Raw genomic sequence first — 23,760 nt, 5'->3', positions numbered from 1 at the left:
ACAACCAAAAGTATGGATCTGATATGTAGATGACATCTTTGCCATAATAAAAAAGTAACAACTAGAGAAAACACACGAAATAATCAACAGCAAGGAATAAAACGCACAAAAGAGATAAGAAAATATCAACACACTATCTTTCCCATCCTCATCAGCAGAGAAAAGGCAACAAATTAGAAAAACCAGTCACATTTACTAAATGTTCCATTACCAAAATAATAACCCAACCTGCCACAAAAGCCACTGTGTAAGAACATTATCCAGATGAGCACAAACTCATCTCAGCAGCCCAGAACACCAGAAAAAGGAGGCAGATCATCATTTCAAATTTAGTCTGATAATGAAACAACCAAGTTCAAAGAGCAGTAAGAAGTTCACAATATTGTATCTACTGTAGTTGAAATAAACATGCAAAAAATAATGAGAAAATTACTTGCTTTATTTATGACACCTCCACTGCTAGTCCACTGTACTGCAGGTTTGGGAAATCCTTCTACGTGACAGGCTATAGTTTTATAAGATCCATCTGTGCTGGTTCTCTTTGACATTTTGATCTGAGGCTTTCCTTAAAATGCAAAAGAATTTTTTAAATTGTTTATTTATTTATTGCTACATTCATAGTACTGAATCACTATGGGATTCAAGACCAATTAAAATATAATTATTGAACAGTGCAAACTTGAAACCAATTAATCTAGATATTCATGCCCATATTTTTCATGCCCCATACACACAAAGCTGAATCATGTAAAATACTGTTATTTCTTAAAAGCTAGCCAAACACCTTTAATTTTATTTCTATTTGCAGTGTTAGATTTAAGTGGGTATTTTATAGCTAGTGAGCATTTCATAATTATGTAGCAACATACAAACTAAACACAATATCAATATAAAATACTAGGAATCTACATTACCTTGTACTATCAGTGTCAGAATTTGACTTTTCTTTAAGCCTTCAACTTCTTGTAAAGTTGTTTCACAGATGTAATTTCCTGCATCTTGGTATTGCAAACTTGAAAAAGAAGGACTTGACCTCATTCTGCTATTATCCTGTAAAAAAAATGCCCATATCCTTAGGAATCTACTTTCTTCCAGGAAAAAAAATAACAAAGTTCTTCAACACAATTAGTTTGAACTAACCATTTTGGAGAGTATTAACAAACTATTTTTTATTGATTCTCCAATTAAACTGTATTCAATACTAAATAAAAAAACATCTACTTACATTGTTACCTGATTTTTATGTTTTAAAAAATGAATACAGTACATCTTGACCCTTGTTATTGTATTTATCGATAAGATTATTTATATCTACTTTTCAACTTTCCACAAGTTATGCAATGCAATTCCCTCTTCTAAAATAAAGCAGAGCTTGTAATTTTCTTCAATAAATTTGAAGCCAACAGATGGCTATCTAGTCTCTGCCTAGAAATGTCAAGGGAAGAGGAGCTCCCCAGCTCTTGTAGCAATTAGTTTTGTCCTGAACAAATTGACTTAAATTTACTTCAATGAAAAAGCACATAATACAGAGACAATCTAATTTTTCTCCTCAAACTGAAGAGGCAATTGCAAATATGCTTCAACTTGCATTTTTAAAAATCTTTCAAATGACTCTTACATGGACTATGCTTTGGATCTGACAGAAATTTTTGAGAGGACTACTCAGCATTCTTCAGAATTTACCAAAGCCAGAAGAGGTTTCTGTGCAAGTGTTAGGCTAAGGTGTAGCTACGCAGAGAGAAACAACATACTTGTTTTGTTTCACTGATTAAAGTGAAAGAGCCATATTGCTTCATGAAATAATTTTATGAAAGATTCTCACACAAATCTTCAGAAAAATAAAACACCTGTTTGAGGATTTGAGTTTTTACTGGTTCTGGGTCAAGCAGCTCTAATAGCTAGATAGATTTTTCCAAGTTTAAATTAAATTTAACAATACATTAAATGCAGATATTATTTTGCCCATGTTTGATAATTTGCTCCTTCCTCCTACTCCTTGAATATTAAACATTACAGTCTAGGAAACAATTTTGGAAGAATTCTAATATCTGTGTATAATATTTTAGAGGGCTGCATAGAATAAGAACCCCATACCATTTAGGTTCTTATGAACTTTAAAGTATCACCATTCCAGATACAATAATCGATTAAGAACAGCCAAAATATTTACCTTCAGCCAGAACACAGTAGCATTTCTACTGGAAGAAATTGTACAAGATACAGGCAATGCTTCTCCAATCTGTTTAATAACTTCTCCACTGGGAGTAAGTGACAAATCCAAATCTATATCAAAGAAATTCAGGATGGTTATTCATATTCACAAACAATGCTTACTTAGGAAGTTTAAATAAAGCAAAAAACAAAACAAAACAAAAAACAGAGAATTATTTGGTAATTTCAGTTACAGCTGCAATTTCTCAAAGTCTCAGTCAATTACTTTTCACAAAAGGACTGAAAATAAACTTCAAAAGAAGATAGCAGAAATATTTGCATGTACTATATATGTGTATGTACTGCATATGTGTGTGTGGGTTTGAGAGTGTGTCAGTAGATAGCATAAAATGAAACACTTCAATTTTCACTTTAAAAATTTTTGGAATAAAGAAAAATATGTGAAATGAGAAAATGGTTAAGGAATACTCTATCTGTATATTTTTTTTCTTTAAAGAAAAGATGTTTAGAAGAGTAAGAGGCATTTCCATACAACTTCTTCCTTTAGCCTTGCTTCCATGATAATAAAAATTTAAGACAGTGAAGTCCACAATGCAAACTCTCAACTAAGGTATTCTTAGCATGTATCTAAGATACAGAGATAAGTGAAATATAATGTATTCATAATTTGATTAGAAATTGAAATTGAAACTTTTTCTAAGAAAAAAATTAAAATGTTAAACCTATCAAAATACAGTAAGATTAAAATTAAATACATTTTCCTGTTTGTCTTTTTAGTTACTTTTTAATGCATTACACAATTTTATTTATCTTTTATCTTCAATTTCTTAATCATACAAAACAGCTTGAGATTTATTTTCTTACGATAAATCTACTTCTAAATTAATATTAACTTCATGTAAAATAGAGCTGCAGTTTTGAATTAAGTAAGCAGAAGTCTATAATGGCATCTATGTCAGAGGCATATAGATGGGGCCCAAGGACTGCATGTAGCCCCTGAAAGCCTTGAACGAATTCTCAAAATACAAAATAATAACTTTTGATAGGACAGAAGAAGAAAATTATTAAATTTATGACCAAATAGTAAGAACATTAAACATTTTATATTTATTGTTCCATTTAGGTTGTCCTGCTCTACCCATTATTTTTGTTTGTGACCAAAAGCCATTTGTAAACCCTGGCCAGGAAAACATACAAAATACATGTGATAAGGGTAAAGAAGCAGATCTCCTTATAAAGGTATTATTTATTTATTTTTATATTTTAAAACCGCTATTAAGAATGTGTCTAAACTGGAACAAGCATGTACATACTAAAACAGAATTTTTTTTCCCTTCAGAAGCACACTTTTATTGGTGAGCACACTGACAGACTTATTAATAAATCAACTAAATCCTATGATTAAGCAACTAAAATGTCTATCTGAGATCATACCTAGGGTATATAATAAATCTCTGCCACATTCTTATTCCGCTCTAGATGAGGTGAAAAAATGAGAGTTTTTGTGTGCTTTATGTTGAATTATTTCCTATAACCCCAAAGCCCGCATGACAATTTTTGATAGTGTATTTTATTAAGTTGGCCCTGGATTTTTTTCTGTAACCAGACATTCTTTCTATTCATCTATTTATCCTATGATAAAGGAATGTAAATAGGAAAAATAGAATTATAAGCAAGTGCACCTATATCAATATTTTCTGACATGCAGAAACATTAAACTGCAGGAAAATAATAACTGAGGGCAGCCCCTTTTCAATGGACTATCCTAGCCATATATCTTATGTGACAGACAATTGCAGTCTCTGTGCCTTAATTCTGGGATCACTCTCTCTTCCCGTTCCCTCCCCCCACCCCCAATAACAAGATCACCATTTTATATCTATGGAATAATGCAATGTTCTATATTTTTATGCTTTAACCAGTCCAAATGTTAAAGATAAGAAAATGTTTATATTCTACATGAAATTTGAATATCAATTAAAAACAAAGTCAGTAGTTTAGAGGCAAAGGAGAGATATACAAAAAGATGAATGGAAAAAAAGTCACATCTCTGAACTTTTAAAATAAGCCTCAGATATGATTTTTTTTTAAAAAAAACTTGGCCTAACTCTGACAGAAACATCCATGTATCAAGAGACAATAAGGGTGGCAAAAGCCTTGGCATATATTACAAAATGATATATGACTATAAGAAGGAATGAAAGAAAATTGTTGGGCCAAATTGTTTAATTCGATTTTACTTTGTTTTTAAATTTTATATCTATGTATTTTTACTGTTTGGCTGTTCACCGCCCTGAGTCCTTCGGGAGTAGGGTGGTATATAAATCAAATAAAGTAAAGAAAGTAAAGTAAAATTACTTACAATGTACTGTAACTATTGTGGAATCTATCAAACTTTCATCAGTCAGAGAACATCTGTATTCGCCTGTTGCATTTCTTCTTACATCAGTCAACACATGAAAACTGGAACTTCGAATTGGTCCAGGCTCTCCCTTTAAAAAAAAGGTCAAACAAAAGTTTGCAATTCAGAAAAATAAGATGTTTATGTTTTGTGTATAACTTCTACACAACTTCTAGTTTACTGATGTTTTCAGGCTTTTTATGTTATTGTTCCTTGTTCCAGCCTTCTTGATAAATTTTATGCAAAACTGATGATGTCATAGATACAGTAAACTAATGCATAGTGTTGTCGTGTACAGATTTTAAAAGTAAAACTGAATGAAATTTAGAGAAAAACAAAAAATAACTGGGAAGGTAGGAATGGAAAGATGTGAAATTGATTAACAGAATAGTGTGAGAAAGAGACCTTCCTATCTAAACCAAATTGTGGCTTCCCAAATTTAAGAGGTTGTAATATAAATTAAATAAAATACTTACAGGGATGAAAAATAAGAACTCCTGAGGTGGAGGATTACCATTTCCTGAACATTTCAGGGTAATGTTATCACCTTCCTTAATTGTTTTTCTTTGTGAAAGAATCTCAATCTGAACCTTTTCAGTGGGATCTGTAAAGCAACATAAACTGGTTAATAATCTGACTTTCCCAAATACATAAGATAGAGTAAAATAAATCTGTGTCAAGCAAGGGCACTGAAGCTGTATGCATCAAGGATTTGATGCAAAATAGAAATTTTGGGGCTACAAAATTGCCCCAAATGCAAATTTGGATAGCTCAACAGACAGAGCACTGTAATTTAACACCAGCTGTCTGCAATTAAAGTAAGATCGAATCTCACCAGGCTCAAGGTTGACTCAGCCTTCCATCCTTTCTAAGGTAGGTAAATTGAGGACCCAGTTTGTGGGGGCAATAAGCTGACTTCATATAAATATATACAAAAGTATGAAGGCTATTGCTTAACGCACTGTAAGCCGCCCTGAGTCTCTGGAGAAGGGCGGCATATAAATCAAATTAAAACAAAAACAAACAGTCCAATATGCAAATATTGGACTTTTAGCTGGGAAATCATGTTTGACAATCTTGATGCAGGGCTTCTACTCTTTTTCTCCAAATGCTCTCAAAATTTATGTCAACACCCCATTTAGTAACTACATCAGCACATAGCAATAGTGCTTAGATTTATCTACCATTCCATAGTGCTTTAGAGCACTCTGAGTGTTTTACAAATGTCAGCATATTGCCTCCAACAATCTGGGTCCTCATTTTACCAACCTCAGGAGGATGTAAGGCTGAATCAACCTGGAGCTGGTCAGGACTGAACTCCTGGCTGTGGGCAGAGCTAGTCTGCAATACTGCATTCTAATCACTGATCACCAGTGCTCATATATGTGAAACACCACTGTAGAAAACGTGTCTCCAAACTTGGCAACTTCAAGATTTGTAGATGTATGTAGATCAGACTGTCAAATACACAGCCCGTGGGCTGGATCCAGCCCATGATAGGCTGTGGAGTTGGCTCAGCCACAGCCACCCAGTTGGCTGCAATGACCAGGTCACGCTCAACCTGGTCCAAGGGCAAACAAATTTCTGATGCGTCCTGTGACGGGATCGAGTTTGACACCCCTGATGTAGATTTTCAATCATCCAAGTCATGGTTGTCCCAAAAGTGTTTTTCAAAAGGCAACTGGACTTCCTAGGTTTTTTTCCTTGAAGACATTTTGTTTCTCATCCAAGAAGCTTCCTCAGTTTTTCAACTTTCAGAATTTCTTAGATAGCATGGCTTGCTGAGGGATTCTGGGAGTTGAAGTTCACAAGTTTTAAAATCGCCAAGTTTGAAAATCTGTACTTGTAGAACCTTACTGTAGTTCAGAATTTTGAAATGAAAGACTTAAATGTGTGCATGTGCTTGTGTGTGCGCGTGCACATGCCTGTGAGTAAGCAGTCACTCCTGGCAACTGCTTATACATGCTCCTGTAGTTTTCTTGACAAAATTTCTAGAAGTGGTTTGTCATTGCCTCCTGCCAAGTGATGGACTAAGATAACCCAACTTGGCTTCATGCCTAAGGCAGAGTTAGTACTCAGAGTCTTCTGATTTCTAACCGTGTGCCTTCACCATTAGATTAAACACACTGAAGCTAAACATATATAAAATAAAAATTATATATATTGAAAAACCATCCTGCAGCGTATTTTGCCTGAAGGTACAGCTTCAAAAAAGAAATCAAATAAATCATGTTATAAATTAATCTCCTCTTTAAAATGTTTGTAAATTCAATAGGTATTTGGGGGCAATTTAATTTTCCTTTAGTCAATTTAGAATGTGTTACATAAATGAACAAAACCTAGAATAGGGTAAATTATACATAGTCTTTTTCTCAGGTTTTGTCAATCATCATGAACATTGCTGAAAATTTTCAGAACTGCAGTTATATATTCACAGAATACCCATTTGGGGAATAGCTACTTGGATGCTCATTATAGTTAGGAGAAAATTCCACTGAATTGTGTAGGTAGTTTTGGCTGTAAGTCAAATATTAGGAAGCACAAGTTACAGCAGATTTCACTCTTGCTTCTTAACTTAAAGGAATAAACACCTTTTCTCAAAAGGGAGGGCAGGTCATGGCAAACAACTGCATGTATATGAATATGTTATGCTTGTCTGATTTTTGGAAATGTATCATTTATGTAAAATCTATGTTAAGAAGTGATTTATATGACAATAAACTTACAGTAAATGTCAGGGACTGCTGATTCTGATCGTATTATCTCTGGTCCAGTTGGTCCAAAATATGTCACCGTGCAAGTGAACTGTGCACCAGTGTCATCCTTTGTAGGTTTATATTTTAGGGAAGATTTGATGGTATAAAGTCCATTGGCTTTATCTGCATCCGTTTGTTCATCTATGACAACAGCTTTTAAAAGAAAAAGCATGATTTACACAAAGTTATTTATAAATAAAGAGTGCAAATTCTAGTGATTCTATTTAGGACATCCAAGTGGATGTAATACTAAGTTTGTGTATGTCTAATCCTAAATTTATTCATTTAAATGGAACGACCAAATAACAATAATAGTTTTGGAAGGAATCTTGGAGGTCTTCTAGTCCAACCCACGGTTTAAGCAGGAGACCCTCTTGTCACTGATGCACACAAGCAGATTGATACCTTAGGATAGGTTTGCATGCAGTTTAATTTGCCCTCCATATTTCATTTCCATTGTTATTTTTCAAAAATTTACAGTGCCTGGCCTCTTTGATGAGGAAAACAGAAGGAGCTTCACTAATTAAACAAGGCAAGATGACAAGAGATATATGTGGAAGACAGAGACTTTAGTGAACAGAGAAGAAAGTAATAAATTTAAAATATCCCCCCCCCTTTCAAACAGAAAACAATGCCTAATATATATTGCAATGGGTCTAAATATGACAGGCTGAATAATTTTGATTTAAAAACTTTTCAGACAATGAGCTGAATTCAAAATTTTCAAATTTGTACCACTAAAATCAGTGAGATCTGTTAAGATTCAATCCTGTTGATTTTATGGGGACAAATTTATTTCAACTTCTATCCTAAACACAGTCAAGTTTGCTTCCAACCCCTGACTTTAGAAAACAAATAGCAGACTATTAAGCTGCTCACAATATTGAAGTGCTTAATGGAACTTCTATAACACGAGGCAATCAACATCCAAAGACCTATGACTTCCGTGGAAAAAATGATTGATAGGCAGCTTTAGTGATTGGTTTGGTAGCTTTCTAGAGAGATTTGACATGGGTGTAAGTCATAAAAGTTACAGGAGCAGGTGAACTTTGATAGGAGGATAAGGGAGGTGGGTCATCTCCTTGGGATTTGAATGACTTTATGACTTCATCCCAGCAGGCTAAAGTGTCAGTTATTGTCAATTATCAGTGCGAAGATGCCTTCCTAGAGATAAGCTGCTCTTCAGTAGGGCTCCTGGACTCTGGGGAAGCTTCCCTCTTTTTGTAGACAACTTTTACAGAGGTAAGTGAGGGTGAGTATTTGGATTAGATTTAGGGTGGGAGTGAGGGCGAGAGGGTTAGGGTGAGGATGAGGATGAAGGTGAAAGGGTGAGGGATAGGCTGAGACTCAGGGTGAGGTTGAGAGTCAGGGTCAGGGTCAGGGTAGGGGAGATAGGGAGGGGAATGGGTATGGGGAATGGGAGGAAGAGAAGATAAAAGCGGGAGGTGTGGGGAGGATCAGGGAAGACAGAAAGGAAGATGAGGGGAGAAAAAGATGGAATAAGATGGGTAGGAGAGGGGAATGAAGGGGGACAGGACAAAGAGAAGAGGGAAGGGAAGGGAGGAGGATGAAGAAGGGGAAGAAGTGGGGGATGAAGAAGTGGAGTGGACCTGGTAGGAAAGGGGAAGGAAGGGAGACAAGACAGGGAGAGAAGGAAGGGAGGAATTATAATGCCTTTATGACTTCATCAAGGCAGGTTATTACAGGAGCTAAGGGAGAGGGAGGAAGAGGATGGGGGAGGGGAAGAGAGGGGAATAGGGATAAGGAAGAGGAAGGAGTGGAGGAAAAAGAGGTACAGTGGGCCAGGGTGGAGTAGCAGTGGGAGAAGAGTAGGGGAATGGGATAGGGAGGAGAAGGGTGGGTAGGAATGAATGAATGAATGAATGGGGGTGGGGTTGTTTTCATGATGTATCAGAGGTAAGGGAGGTTATCAGAGGCAAGGGAGAGTGAGTGTGAGGGGAATGGATAGGAGAGGGGCAGAGGCAGAGGCAGGAGGGAAGGGAGATAGGTAAGAGGAAGGGAAAGGGGACAAATAGGTAGAAGGGAACAGAGGAGAAGGCAGGGTTGAGGGAGGGTTGGGGGGACTGAGGGAGAACAAGGGCAATGGGGATGTGAAGAGGGATAGGGAGGTGTAAGGGAGGGGGACAGGGATGAGCAGGGGAATGGGGAGAGGAATTTGGAGGAGAGAGGGATGTAGAGAAAGGAAGAGAAGTAGGGGCAAGGGCAGGGGAAACAGAATTAAATTAGAATTAGAATAAAATTTAAGAAATAAATTAGACTAGACTAGACTAGAAGTGAGAGTGAGAGTTAGAATAGAATAAATGTAGAAATGAATTAGAATAGAAAAGAGTAAGAATTAGAATTAGATTAGAATGGGATTAGAATAGAATTAAGAATTAGAATAGTATAGAATAGAATAGATGTAGAAGTGAAACAGATTGGAAGAGAATTGGATTTCAATAGAATTAGAATAATTTTAGAATTAGGAATAGAATTAGAATAGAACTGAATTAAAAGAACAGAAGTACAATTTGAACAGAATTACAATTTGAAGAGAATTAGAGCAGAGTTAGAATAGAAGAATTAGAATTAGAATTTGAATAGAATTTGAATTAGAGTAGAAATATAATATAATTAGAATTAGAAAAGAATTAGAATAGTATAGATTTAGAATATAATTAGAACAGAATTAGAATCTGAATAGAACAGAATTAGATTAAAATAGAATTAGAATAATGGAATTAGAAATATAGAATTATAATAAAATTAGAATATAAAAGAATTAGAGTATAAAACAGAATTAAAATGAAAAGAATAGAATAAGAATTACAATGGAATTAGAATTTGAATAGAATTAGAATAGAATAGAAATAGAATACATCTGTAATAGAATTAGAAAGAATAAAATAGAATCAGAATCAGATTAATGAAAAGAATTAGAATTGGAACTATAAAATAAATAAAAGCATATATAAACAATATATAGTTGCTTCAGGATCAATTTGAGTTTTATACTGCACTTGTTTTTTATACTGGTTTATTTATGAATGCATGATGCAATAATACCGTGTTTCCCCAAAATTAAGACCCTATCTTATATTTTTTTGAACCCTTGGTTCAAAAAAAGCGCTTGGCCTTTTTGTCATGCGCTCAAAACCCTGATTGGGCTTATTATCAGGGGATGTCTTATTTTGGGAGAAACAGGGTAATATGGCTTATTAGATGGTTATCGCAAGAATCTGAAGCTGGTTTGGACGAGAGGAAGTGACTAACCCCAATCAGTCTACTAGGTTTGGGCCTAAGAAGGACTAAAACTTAGGGCTTCTCATACAGCGCTTAACAATTAAATTATGCTGACTCTTAGATAACATTTTTAAAGAACTAACTTTAAATTGTGTCAATAATTATTATTAAAAAATTGTCAAAAATATAACAAAATTCAACCAACATTGTTTACTGTGTTAATTGCAGCATTGTTAACAAGGTTAATGATTTCAATGCTTAAAATAACTTACTTTAAACTGATTGGTGAAGATAAACAAACATGCATGCAGTAACATCTAGATACAAAATCCTACCTTCTTCAGCATGCTGCAAAATAGCTCCATTCTTAAACCATGTTATATTTCCTGCAGGATAACCATCTCTTGTAATACATTCTCCAAGCTAAGAATTCAAATACACAATTTAGTTATGGATTTCAGCTTACTGTGCATATTGCATATTCTTTTGTTCGTAACAGATAGCCTTCACTTAACGAACATTTGTTCAATGATTGTTCAAAGTTGTGATAGTGCTGAACTATTGGTAGACGTATCATGTCCTTGAAATACAACCACTGAGCCCCTCTAAGGCCATGTGATCAAAATTAAAGTCACCACCTGCATTTACAACATAAGGTTGTGCTTCAACTTTACCTCACCCACCTATCTGTTGATCTCTGCCCTGCGTTCTGCTGCTCTTATTGCCAAGGGCAGAGAAAAGGTGGAAAAAGACATCAAATATATATTGGTGGCAGGGTGACAGAGTAAGGGATGATGGGGTGGCAGAAGCAGCAAAGCACAAAATGCTGGGGGTAGAAGAGAGCAGGACATTTGGGGCAGCAAGGCAGTGGAATTCAGGGTGAACAAAAAAGCATAAATGGGTGAGTGCAACAGGCAGGTGTGAGGAGTGGCTTAAAGTGAACATAGAAGGGCAGGAGAAATGGGATCTCCTAGCGTAATGGCTGTGACTAGGACTACTGAAATTGCCACTCCTAAATGATGTGGTCACATCATTTTTCATCTAATGACTACATCACTTGATAATGGAAATTCTGGTCATCAAGTAAGGACTACCGGTATACTTAAAGTTATTATTTTCAACACATCTATAAGTCTTCATTTCATTAAACTTTTAAATAAATTGTTGTATATCTCAGATCTTATATAATAGATAGATAATTATACTGTATATGTATAAATCAAGGGCAGGGATTTGAATTCCAACTTCAATTCACTCTAAGTAGCAATCATTAGAGTTTATGAGAATTTCAACATCTGGAGGACCACATTTTCCTCATCCTCACATACTCTCTATTCATTTTTTATTCCTAGTGTAGCTACTGGAACATAGATATACTATGAAAGAAATATAAGAAATTAAAGAATGTTATATATAAGGATAGATTATTTGAAATAATCAAATAAATGGAGATATCATTGGGCTATAAAGAAAATCCTGCATGAAATTAAAAAATAAAATATATATGTAAGATATCCATTAAATCATAATACACGTAGTCCTTGACTTACAACTACCATTGGGACTGAAATTTTGGCCATAACTGATGCAGTCATTAAGTGATTCATCACGATTAGATCCAATTTTATGTTTACTTTTATTGTAGTTGATAGGCAAATCACCATGGTGGTTAAGCAAATTACATGGTGGTTAAGTAGATCACATAGTCATTAAGCGAGTCTTGCTTCCCCAATTGACTGTGCTTGTTGGAAGCTGGCTGGGTAGGTTGCAAATTTCAACCACAAGAAATTGCAACTATTGTAAATAAGAGCCAGTTACCAAGCACCAAAATTGTGATCATGTGACTATGTTGATAGTGTGACAATTGTAACTTTGAAGATGGGTCATAGGTCACTTTTTCCAAGGCCTCTGAAACTTTGAACTGTCATTAAATGAATGGCCATAAGTTGAGGACTACCTGTTATTATAGCTAGGAAGGGAAGGTGATGATAGTGTACAATTTTCTATGTATAAATCCCACAGATAAAGCTATGGAATCTTTATAAATGTTTGGATTGCAAAATGTAGAAAATAAATCTGCTTGAAATGTTTTCCTAATAAAATATATTTTGAGCATCCTCCTTACAGACCAGGGCTACTTTAGATTTAGCAGCAATTTATTTCATATATAGGTTTCAATATGCAGAAAGATGTATTTATATACAATCTGTAAAATGTAGCCAATTTATGTAGGATGTAGTCTATCTTTAAGCTTTTTTTATTAATTATAAAATAGTTTTTTTTATAACTCTATTCTTTTCTGTTTGCTGCCCAATATGCTACATAGCATGGGAGGAACTAATGATAATAATAATGCTTTTCTGTTTAAGTCCTAACATAAGGCTTCCCTTTGACATACTAAATTTATGTAAAAAACAGCAAAATAAGATAGTTGCTAAGTCCTGTGAGGCTGGAAGCTCATGAAACTAGGACAGTGTGGATTTCTGCCCATGGAAGCAATTCTCCCGCTCAACATACAGCTACGGTAGTATAATTGGAGTGGATTGCTCTGTATCTTCCCCATAAAAGGAAGATTCCACAAATCCCTTTTGTGGATTTAAGTGTCTTTTTGCCAGAGTCTCTTTTCTATTCTGTTTTCCAAGACATTGTATAACAAATCAATTTAAAGGTATTTAACAGGAAAAAATGTTCACTTACCAGTTTTAGCTCTTCTGTTTCTAGAAATTCTGCTCGATTTACAATTTCAGGCTCTGATGGCTGCTCTGTTTGTTTGGTTTTTTTTTTTTTTTCGTTTTTTTAGTGAAAGAAAATGGTAAAAACTTGGGTTATATTTCAACTTTCAGATATTTGGGACTGAGTCACATGCAGGGAGTCCTCAATGCATGACTGCCTGGCACCATTCAAAGTTACAACAGCACTGAGAAAATAATTTTACAGTCCTTCCTTGCACTTATTACGATCACAGCATCCCTGAGGCCCAGTAATTGAGATCGAGCGCTTCTCAATAAGTGGGCCTTTGCGGCCTTTGCAGTGTCCCACAGTCACTGCCATTTGCACACTTCGCAGCTGACTTTCAACAAATGCAATCAATAGAGAAGCCAGCAATAAAATCACAAATCACACTCACATGGTATTTCAATTAATGACCACAGGTGATTTCTTACTAACTTCACAGAAGTAAGGTCATTAAGTCAATTGCAGCCATGCAATATCTTTGCTTATCAATAACACAGTAATTGCCAGGCCTAATTGAAGGCATTAAGTAAAGGCTACCTGTATGCAGATTTCTCAACATGGATGGAATCAAATCATGTGAGAAACTGAAAACTTCATTGTAATAGAATTATATTTTCGTATTATGTATACAAAGAACTCAAATAATTGTAACAATACTGATAGATCTAAGCCATCTGTTACTAACCAGAAAAAGTACAAGTTATAAATATCAATAAATATGTTGACTCAGTTGACAGCTGAGAGAAAAAAAGCAATTTCAACTCTAGGAATCATCAAGAAATGACTTAAAATAAAATTGTCAATATTACAATGCATTTATACAAACCTAGTAAGACTGTATGTGAGATACTGCACAATTCTAATTACCACATTTCTAAACAGATATAATAGATTTATAGAAAAGGTAACAAAAATTAACTGAGAACTCAAATGACATCCTTATAAGAATAAGCTACAATGTTTGGTCCTTTTAGGCTTGGAAGAAAGGTAATGAGAACATGGGGGGAGGGATGTGGTGGTACGATTAAGATATGAATTTGTGCACAGCACCAAAAGTAGTTTTTCTCCTTTTCTGAAAATACTAGGCCCATGGGCCCATCCAAAGAAACTGACTGGAAGGAGGTTTTGAACAGAGAAAGGAAAGACTTCTGCATGCAGTACATTATTAACCTGTGAAATTCACTACCACAGGACAAGATGGTATCCACTGACTTGCATGACATTAAAAAGACATTGAATAAATTAATGGAGGGTAGTTAACTGTCTTGAACAATCAATGTTATATCTGAGTAGGGGCAACATGTCCACAATACCAGATGAAAGAAAATAATATGAGAGACAGAGTTCCATTTCCCGGTTGTGAAAAACCTAGAGTCATCTGATTGGCAAATTTTGAGAAAAAAAATGTTCAATTAAAATTGGCAGGACTATTCTTATATTCTCATGGTAAATTAACTTCACGAAAACTAAAAATAGGTTAGAGATTAATGGAACAACTATAATACTACATCTATTCTCTCTTCCATTAATTTGACAGCAAGAGTTTTCCTTAAAAGATTTCTCCTAGTAATATTCCCCAACTTGCTTCATAGATCATAGATTTCAGTTTTTTAATGTTATAAGAAAGAAGCGCTCCTTCTTACCACCCAGCATGGAAATAGAACAAACAATATATGAAGCTATTATTGTTCCACATTAGTTTTTAGAGAAAAACTTTCTTGAAGAGTGAGTGCAAAAACAATCTCTATATTACTCTTGATGCATATATATTCCCATGCAAGTCCACTGGAGTTAGTTATTACAGTACGTAAGATGTAGATAAATATTTGCATTCTAATTTTGAGTATTAGATAGTTACAAGTGTTTTTAAAAGTGTAAAAATTAGGTTTCAAACTGAGGGAATAAAAATTTGTTCTGGCAGATATGCTGAATCTTTTCAAATTATTGCTCAAAAAGTGAATGCTTAATGACAAAGTCTTATGTTAGAGAAGTGATTGGTTGCAGTTTGTGTACTTTTTTCTTCAGCTCTATTAATTTTAATTACTGAATTTTTAGATAAGAGTTTCTCAATGTTGGCAACTTTAAGATATATGGGCATCAACTCCCAGAATTCTGGGAGCTAAAGTCCCTGTGTCTTAAAATTGCCAAGGTTAAGACACATTGTAGTAGATCATCCTTTCCCAGGATGATGTTCTCCAGATGGGAAGTACTAAAAAATTCAGAATTGCAATTCACCATTTTTTCAGGGAGTATTCAACGCATTACTTTGGAAGGCATCATTTTCGACAAGCATGACAACTGCAGGAAAAATGTTTCATGAACTGAGAAACTGAGAATTGCGGTTCAATAATATCACAGGCTAGAACTAAGTAGCTGGGACAAAAGTTCAATTTGATTTAAAGTTAACTTTAATACAATCACTAGGATTATTTTCCATGTAATTTTTAATTTATGTCACAGGACAAATTACAATTCATTGGTAATTTTTGAAGAGAACTCTTGAAGGCTTTCACTGGCCTTGACGTCATTCTTCTGTTAGAGAAATTAAGTGGTACTTACTGAAAACTTTGACGAGTGTAGCTTGTTCAAAGACATTGTCTTCAGTTACAAGCATGCATACAAATTTCTTTTCGTCTCCAATTCTTGCATTATTAATGGACAGGGTATAATTTTCAGAAAGACTTATTCGGTCTTTGTATTCTGGTACATTGTCATATTGTGCACTTGGCTTTTTTGCAGATCGCAAAGCAATAGACTCTGAAGCCTTGTTTGCAATTTCCTAGAAGGGGGAAAATATTTATCAAATTTATACAGCTGCTTATCTCACACCAGATGATTCTCTTATCTCTCTCTCAAATGTTTTATGTCATTTCAATAATTCAGAGCTCTTCAAATATAATACTTATTTTATATTTACACAATACATTAAGAACAATTAAAATAGATTCAGTTTTTCAAGGCTTCTGAATCCAATTTTTTATTTAAATGTATTACAACCCTGGGAAATTACTGAAAGCAGAATATAAAGATTTGGCCATTGGGGAACCAGTTTTCTTTCAACCTGATAACTGGCCAATTTCCAGATTTCTAAGCAATAGCCCACAGTGGCTTAGATTGCAGACTAACTTCACAAAGCTTATGAGTTTGTGAAGCATTGACAATACAGCATGTCATTCAAAAGATTTTTTTAAAAACCCCTGTGGAGCGCAATAAATCAATAGTTGTTAAACAATTTGACCCAGTTAACCCTTTCCCCAGTCTTGAATATTTCTACTCTGGTATGTTGTGCCTGATTACTTCTCGTTACAGAATAGAGTTCTAGAAATACAGTAAAAGAAATTTTCTGAATTCCTTTTTAAACTCTCTGAGTTTATTTTTCCCACTCTAGAAGAAAATAATTCCAAGTTTTCATAACTTTTTTTTAATCTTTCAGTATTGTGATGTAGAAGTATGTTAGCAAATCATAATAGAATAAAATTCAAGTGTATGTATCAGTGGTGGGTTTTAAAATTTTTTACTACTGGTTCTGTGGGTGTGGCTTTGTGGGTGTGGCATGGCTTTGTGGGCATGGCTTTGTGGGCATGGCAGGGGAAGGATACTGTAAAATCTCCATTCCCACCCCACTCCAGGGGAAGGTTACTGCAAAACCCCCATTTCCTCCCAATCAGCTGGAACTTGGAGTCAGAGAATAGATGGGGGTGGGGCCAGTCAGAATTTTTACTACTGATTCTCCAAATTACTCAAAATTTCTGCTACTGATTCTACAGAACTAGTCAGAACCTGCTGCAACCCACCTCTGGTATGTATGTGTGCGTATGTATGTGTGCGTGTTCATCTTTGTGTGTAAATTTACAGTGTTTTGGTAGATCAAGCTGGAAATTATATTTCAGAAGATATTGGGGATTTTGGGGAAAAGCAGATATATGAGAATCAAATCACAAATTAACTCTGCAGTATTATCTCCACAAAATAAACTCATATGCCAGATTGGATCACCAGAACTAGGCACAATTCCAGAGATTAATAACATATTAAATATGATATTACCTGCAGCATCAAAGTCAAATTGTTGCTTAGTATGTGTTAGGAAAACATAAGTGAAGAAAGTTAAACAATTCATATTTTTCTTATAGCTTCAACAAATATTTTGTTCAGCGCTACTGTAAGAAATTATCTGATTCAACAGATTTGATTATATACAGCAAAAAATTATCAGGAAGTACCCAATTTTGAAGAAATAAAAATCACTAAGCATCTGAAGAAGCCTTTAATTTGATAAACTTGAGATGTATGATATAATGTATCTTGAGAATCCCAGGCTGAGAAAGATTTCTCTGGACTAAGCATCTTGGTTTATTTCTAGTAAAGCCTACAGAGATTATACTACCTTATGCAATGAGTTACTGTACTACTGAATCTGTGCTATCCCATCTTTTTTCTTGCTTTGTTATATAGTTGACAATATTGTTAAAATAGCTGAAAAAAGTACTAAGGAGAAATATTCAAAGCTTGTAAAAACCCAAGTTTTGCAGAATAACAAATAATATTTAAAGTGAAAAAAAAATCTTTAGTCACCATTATTCTCCCTCCCTGAAATAATTCAATCAAAACTGTTATACCCAGTAACCTAGAATTTGACATACCGTATTTTTCGGAGTATAAGATGCAGCTTAGTTTTTGGAGAGGAAAATAGGAAAAAAAATCTGCGTACCAGGTATACATCTGGCTATGCTTGGGGATAAAAAACAGCTTCTAAAGCACAACTATCTTTGGAGAGAGAAGCAATGAGAAAAGCAGGCAAACCACGGAGATCGCTTCATAGTGCGCCTCGTTAAGGCATCATAGCTGAGAGTCAGAGGGAGCAGGCGAAGTGCTTCACTCGCTAGCATCTCGTTAGGGCTGAAAAAAAGCTTCTAAAGCACAGCTGAGAGTCGGAGGTAGATCTAGCACCTCGCTGAAAAAAAGCTTCGAAAAAGCTACATTCGGAGTATAAGACGCACCCAAATTTTCAGCCTCTTTTAGGAGGGAAAAAAGTGCATCTTATACTCTGAAAAATACGGTATTTCCATTCTACAAACAAGAGACCCTTAGGTGGTAATTACACAGAAGGTATGTACATGCACCTTCAAATTGAAGAGTCCTGAAGAAGGTTGAAGAATTGGTAGGAATACTCATGAGGAGTTAGTTTCAGGTCACATCTGACAGTATATTTACTGAAGTCTTATCTCTTGGCATTCCAGCACTTTCTTGTACTATTGAGTAAAGGTGGAACTTTTCCCCCAAGCCTTTGTGTAGTGCACACAGGCTTGTTACATCAACTCAGATAAACACACATAGATTGAGTAATTCACCTCAGGACATTTCCTTGCCAAAACAAAACAAATGCCAAATAAAGAAAAAAAATCACAAAACCTAGAAAGTCCTTTCTTTCTCTCTTTGTTAGAAAGCTACAAATGGATTATTGGTTGCTGTTAGAATGGGCTATTCATTTTGTAGTGCTTTCAACATGCTATGAGAAGCGAGAGCAACTGCAACAATTTTTATTAGCATTCTGCTGGACCTGTATTTGGTCTCCTTTATGCAGGCCATGCACTTTCAGACACAGTATGACACACAACTATTGATTCTATGAACTTGCTTCATGTTGCTATAGTGAGCATGAAAAACTGTGTGTATAAAATAATGTGAGCATAATAAAAACATAGCAATAGGCTTTTTACCACTGTGAAACACTTGGTCTAACAACTATGCAATCTGTTTCAAAATGAGTGAACAAATTATTATGGTTCTTTTATCCTAATGAACTCTAAGAGAAGTGGCATATTGCTAATAAGCTTCTGCATAAAAAATACCAAAAGACTTACTTATACCACACATTTAACACAAAATTTTAAAGACCTGAATATTTTCAAACATATTTTATTCAAACAATATTATTCAAACATATTTTGAATAATATGTTTGTTAGTCCCACAAAATTCCTCCTACATTGCAATAACAGAAATAATTTAAGATTATTTTATACTTACATATTTCCATTTTGCAAACAAAAGACCATTAGGAACTTCTAAATGGCAAGGCAAAACAATGGTATCTCCATATACTGTGTTTACTGTATATAATCCAAGTCCTGTTAAAAACAATAAGAAACAACTATTAATGATAAAATATTGGATTTTTCTAAGTCTTAGCTAAAGCGTATGTACAACTGAAACAGATTTTTAAAATTCATTAAATAATTTAATTATTTAACCAATGTTAAAAAATTAGTTCGTGTTGCATTAAATATTTGTTGTCTTTAATTCATCAAGATTCAAAATGAAGTTGGCAAAATTGGCAAAAACTCTGCGGCAGCAATTTTAGAAGAACACTGAGCTCCATACTTGTGGAACATCCAACTAAGTCTGTAATTTGCAGTATTTGCATATTTATATATTCATATACATTTTGTCATTTGTGATTTGTCTCCTCTTTTCCTCAGTGCACGCACATGCCTCCATAGCCACTGCAGAGCACACTACATCTATCTGAATGACATGCTGTGGTAGTGCACAATTCTTTCTTATTAGCCAATGGAACAATAGATTGTACTAAAGTATTCTTATTCTATATTATTTCTGAATTAGAGAATTTCCAAAGATGAGAAAAAGTTTCAATGCTAGCATACAATGCTAGCATACAAAATTTCCCAGTGAATTCTGGATTCCTTGGAAGTGCAGCATTACCAGTGATCTAACTTAATCCCAGTGGTGTGGTAGGATCTGGAAAGGTAGGATTTTAAGTAATTTGGAAAATAATTTATTTATTTATTTATTATTAAATTTATAGACCACCCTTCTCCCGAAGGACTCAGGGCGGTGTACAGCCAAAGTAAAAAACATAAATACAAACATTAAAAGCAATTTAAAACGATATATATAAATTTGGCCCCAAAGTTAAAAAACAATAACAAAACATATTAAAAACATTTAAAAAACATTAAGCCAGCCTGGCTTGCTGAAAAAGGAAGGTCTGAATTCAGGGCACGGCGGAAGGCACCGCTTGGATTCTCAAAAGGGATTGTGAGATATGTGAGGAAGTGAAGTTAAGACTGCTCTTTCAGTGCTTACATAGACAGGCTGCATCCCTAATTCCCCAAGGCCAGGCTCATCTTACCCCCTTCTTCAAAAAAGGCCATGAAAGTTTACAGCTTCGGAAACTTGAGAGGAAGTGGGAGCCACACGCTGGTGTTTTCAGGAATCTGTCAATGTTCATAAACAGCTTTACCCCACTTATGTTTTTAGTCTACAAAAGGGAAAGCTAACACAGTATAGGTGTGCAGTTGTAGGACAAAAGGCAATAAGGAGAAGATAAAAAGCAGGTGAGAAGGTAGAGGTAATATCTGGTAATTACAACTATTACAGGCAAGCAAGAGGCTGCCTGTATCACAAAGTATGATAAGCAGCATGTCTTGGTGTGATTCCTGCCTGGAGCTTGGCTTGGAAGCTCAAAAGCAACATTGCTTAAAAGTGTAAAAGCCTGGAGTTTGGTAGCAACAAAGTAAGAGCTACCACACTCAGGCAATACCTAATCCCAACAATTACAAAAACTTTTGGAGGGACTCAAAGGGTGTATGCAAAGTTTAAGACATTTGCCTGTTGCAAGGATAAAGCATCAAAGACTTTATTTACGGCTACATCAACTCACAATGACAAGGAGGGTGGAATTAACCCAGGGCACCAACCTATTGTTGGGTAAGATATGTGCCACAAATAAGCATTTGATACAGTTATTTTCTACACTACAGTGTGTCAAAACAAAGAACCTTTACAAGGCTATAAAATATTTTGAGAGCCTTGAAAACTAGGTTTTTGCATCTATTAATCATATCAATTATTTTCTTTAATTACAAGTAAATTTGAATCCAAATATGTTTTATCCCCAAGAGCCAAATTGTGACCTCTAATAATAACACAACATATCCTTACTTAGCCTAAGAAGTAACTCCAAATTCTGTAATTTTTCTATGCTATCATTTATTTCCCGGTTACAGCATATGATATGCAGTCTGTTCATTTAAAATAGATACCACACAATACCTTGATCAGTTTGTACTCAAAACAAATGGTCATGAATTGTTTCAGGGAGATTAGTCATTTATCTGTATTTAACAGCTTTTTAAAACAATTTTATTTTTTTACTCTATCTAGAATGAATACAAGATAAAGTATCTTATGGAGATTTTATCTCAGGTTCCTGTCAGAACCTACTGGATTTCACCCTTCCTGTAGAACATCGTGCCTCCTGGAGTGAGGTTGGTTCCAACTCTTCTGACCTTCTATAAGAACCTAAAGACTTGGCTCTGACAGTTGACTGGAACTCTAGTGGGGGAGGATCGCAGTGGAGGTGGTTGATTGATTAACAACAGATGCCACCTCCCACCCTTCCCATCTTTTACTTGGGCTGTGTATTTAGCTGTGTGTAGTATTTTAGTTATGTTTTTACAGTTTTTTAAAATTATTGTACGCCACCCAGAGTTACCCTGAGGTAAGATGAGTGGCCAATTAATTTAATAAATAAAATAAAATAAGTAAATAAACAAACACACACACACACACACAGAAGAGTTTAGCAAAAGCCCACAATGCAGATTGAAAATGGTAATAAAGCCTGGCTCTAGGTCGGAAAAGGACTCAATGGTTATATACTCTTGTATCAATGGTTATATATTCTTATATACTAAACAATGAGTACTGAGGTACCACGGTACTTCAACAGCCAGAAATGCAACTGATCTGCACTGGCGTGAAAGTGAAGGAGCACAAAAATGAAACTAAGGTTAAATGTAAAGACTAAACTAATCATAGCAAATGTAGCCACTAGTCTTAGAATTGACAATGGGGATACTGAAGTGATAGCAATAACACTTAGATTTATATACTGCTTCATACTGTTTTCCCATCCTCTCTAAGCGGTGTACAGAATCAGCATATTGACCCAACAATCTAGGTCCCCATTTTAGTGACCTTGGAAGGATGGAAGGCTGAGTCAACCCTGAACCGGTCAGGATCAACTGCTAGCAATCAGTGTTAGCCTGCAATACTGCATTCTGACCACTGCACCACCATGGCGCCTAAGTGATGGATAGTTTCTGCCTTTTTGGATCAATTAGCAATCTTAAGGAATTAGCAATCAGGAAATAAACCACATACTAGCATTTAGAAAAGTAGCAAAAACCTTGGAAAAGATATTCCGGTACTAGGATATGTTTGTACTTTCTAAGATCAGAATTATGCAAGTGATAGTTTTTCCTCTGATATTTTATTCAAGTAATTGTAAACACAGAAGAGAGTGTTTACAATTTTGATTTTGGTGTTGCAGAAGATTCCTGGAATACCATGAAATAAAACAAATGAATAGAACAAATAATTCCAGAGTTGTCTGGAGGGAGGGAAATGTAGAAGAAAAGAGAAATAAATGAAAACTGTAAGATGGATAAACTGAATTACACAGTGCATCACTGGAAAACCTTAAGGATCAGATGGGGGGGGGGGGTGTCAGATCATTCTGAAGAAAAACTATACTATTTCTAAAAATTTACAGGACTTGATGGCACATAATCATCAAGCATCTTAAATCATTATAAGGCATGAGACCAGAGCTACTCCTGGGTATTATTTGTGTTGTAAATAATTTCTTCTACGTATGCTTTTAATGTTTTTGTAGAAAATGTAAATTATAAAGGATGATATTATCCAAAGATACAATAGCAAAAAAATACTACAGTGCGCTACCTTGTTATTAAGATTTGTTATTATACTTTAAATAAGTATGAACTAAGGGCACTCTTTTTGTAACCACACTCCCCATTTCCACCATTTTTTTAAAAAAATTGACTTGCATACACTCCTCCAAAATCAAAATAAGGAATATATCTATCCAGAGTGTACAGATGTTACAATACGTTGGCTTATAATTTGTCCACCACTATCAGATTCACTGAATGCTCATTGTTCTTCCTACAAAAGAAACAATTAACAAGTAATGATAGACAGATAGTCCTTGAATTATGAGCATAATTGAGCCCAAAATTTCCATTGCTAAAGCCAGACAGTTGTTGAGTGAGTTTTGCATCATTTTACTACCTTTTTTGCTACAGTTGTTAAGTGAAACACTGCTGTTGTTAAGTTAGTAATACAGTTGTTAAGTGAATCTTGCTCCTCCACTTATTTTGCCTGTCAGAAGATTGCAAAAGCTGATCACATGATCCCGGGACCCTGCAATCATCATAATGCATGCCAGTTACTAAGCATCCCAATTTTGATCATGAAAGCTGCAATGGCTGTAAGTGTGAAAAACAGTCATAAGTCACTTTTTCAGTGCCATTGTAACTTCAAACACTCACTGTTATGCCCCAGCATATAACTTTATATACTGTTGTTGCTCTCTATCCCCATCTAGTGGCCTGATGGA

General features: G+C 34.9%; 1 protein-coding gene and 1 long non-coding RNA gene across 3 annotated transcripts in view; one reads left to right on the top strand and one right to left on the bottom strand.

The window, feature by feature from the left end:
- The window catches only part of ALCAM (activated leukocyte cell adhesion molecule), a 128,137-nt gene that overhangs the window by 19,204 nt on the left and 85,173 nt on the right, over positions 1–23,760 (bottom strand). For both annotated transcript variants that reach the window (XM_060686301.2, XM_060686302.2), the window contains exons 2-11: positions 19,338–19,438; positions 15,868–16,087; positions 13,270–13,334; positions 10,908–10,995; positions 7,300–7,482; positions 5,050–5,177; positions 4,535–4,664; positions 2,171–2,283; positions 915–1,050; positions 434–565 (exon numbers count right to left, since the gene is read on the bottom strand). In XM_060686301.2, coding sequence (XP_060542284.1) covers positions 434–565; positions 915–1,050; positions 2,171–2,283; positions 4,535–4,664; positions 5,050–5,177; positions 7,300–7,482; positions 10,908–10,995; positions 13,270–13,334; positions 15,868–16,087; positions 19,338–19,438 — 1,296 coding nt within the window. The remainder of the gene's footprint in view (positions 1–433; positions 566–914; positions 1,051–2,170; positions 2,284–4,534; positions 4,665–5,049; positions 5,178–7,299; positions 7,483–10,907; positions 10,996–13,269; positions 13,335–15,867; positions 16,088–19,337; positions 19,439–23,760) is intronic.
- Positions 8,477–23,760, top strand: part of LOC117663001 (uncharacterized) — a 33,218-nt gene continuing 17,934 nt past the window's right edge. The window contains exon 1 of the long non-coding RNA XR_004590583.2: positions 8,477–8,571. This is a non-coding gene — a long non-coding RNA (uncharacterized LOC117663001). The remainder of the gene's footprint in view (positions 8,572–23,760) is intronic.

The sequence above is a fragment of the Pantherophis guttatus genome, chromosome 5 (genome assembly GCF_059756535.1).
Source record: "Pantherophis guttatus breed Tessera chromosome 5, ASM5975653v1, whole genome shotgun sequence".
NCBI classification, from domain to species: Eukaryota; Metazoa; Chordata; class Lepidosauria; order Squamata; family Colubridae; genus Pantherophis; species Pantherophis guttatus.
The sequence above is the reverse complement of the archived record's forward strand: the minus strand, read 5'-3'. Positions and strand labels throughout refer to the sequence as shown.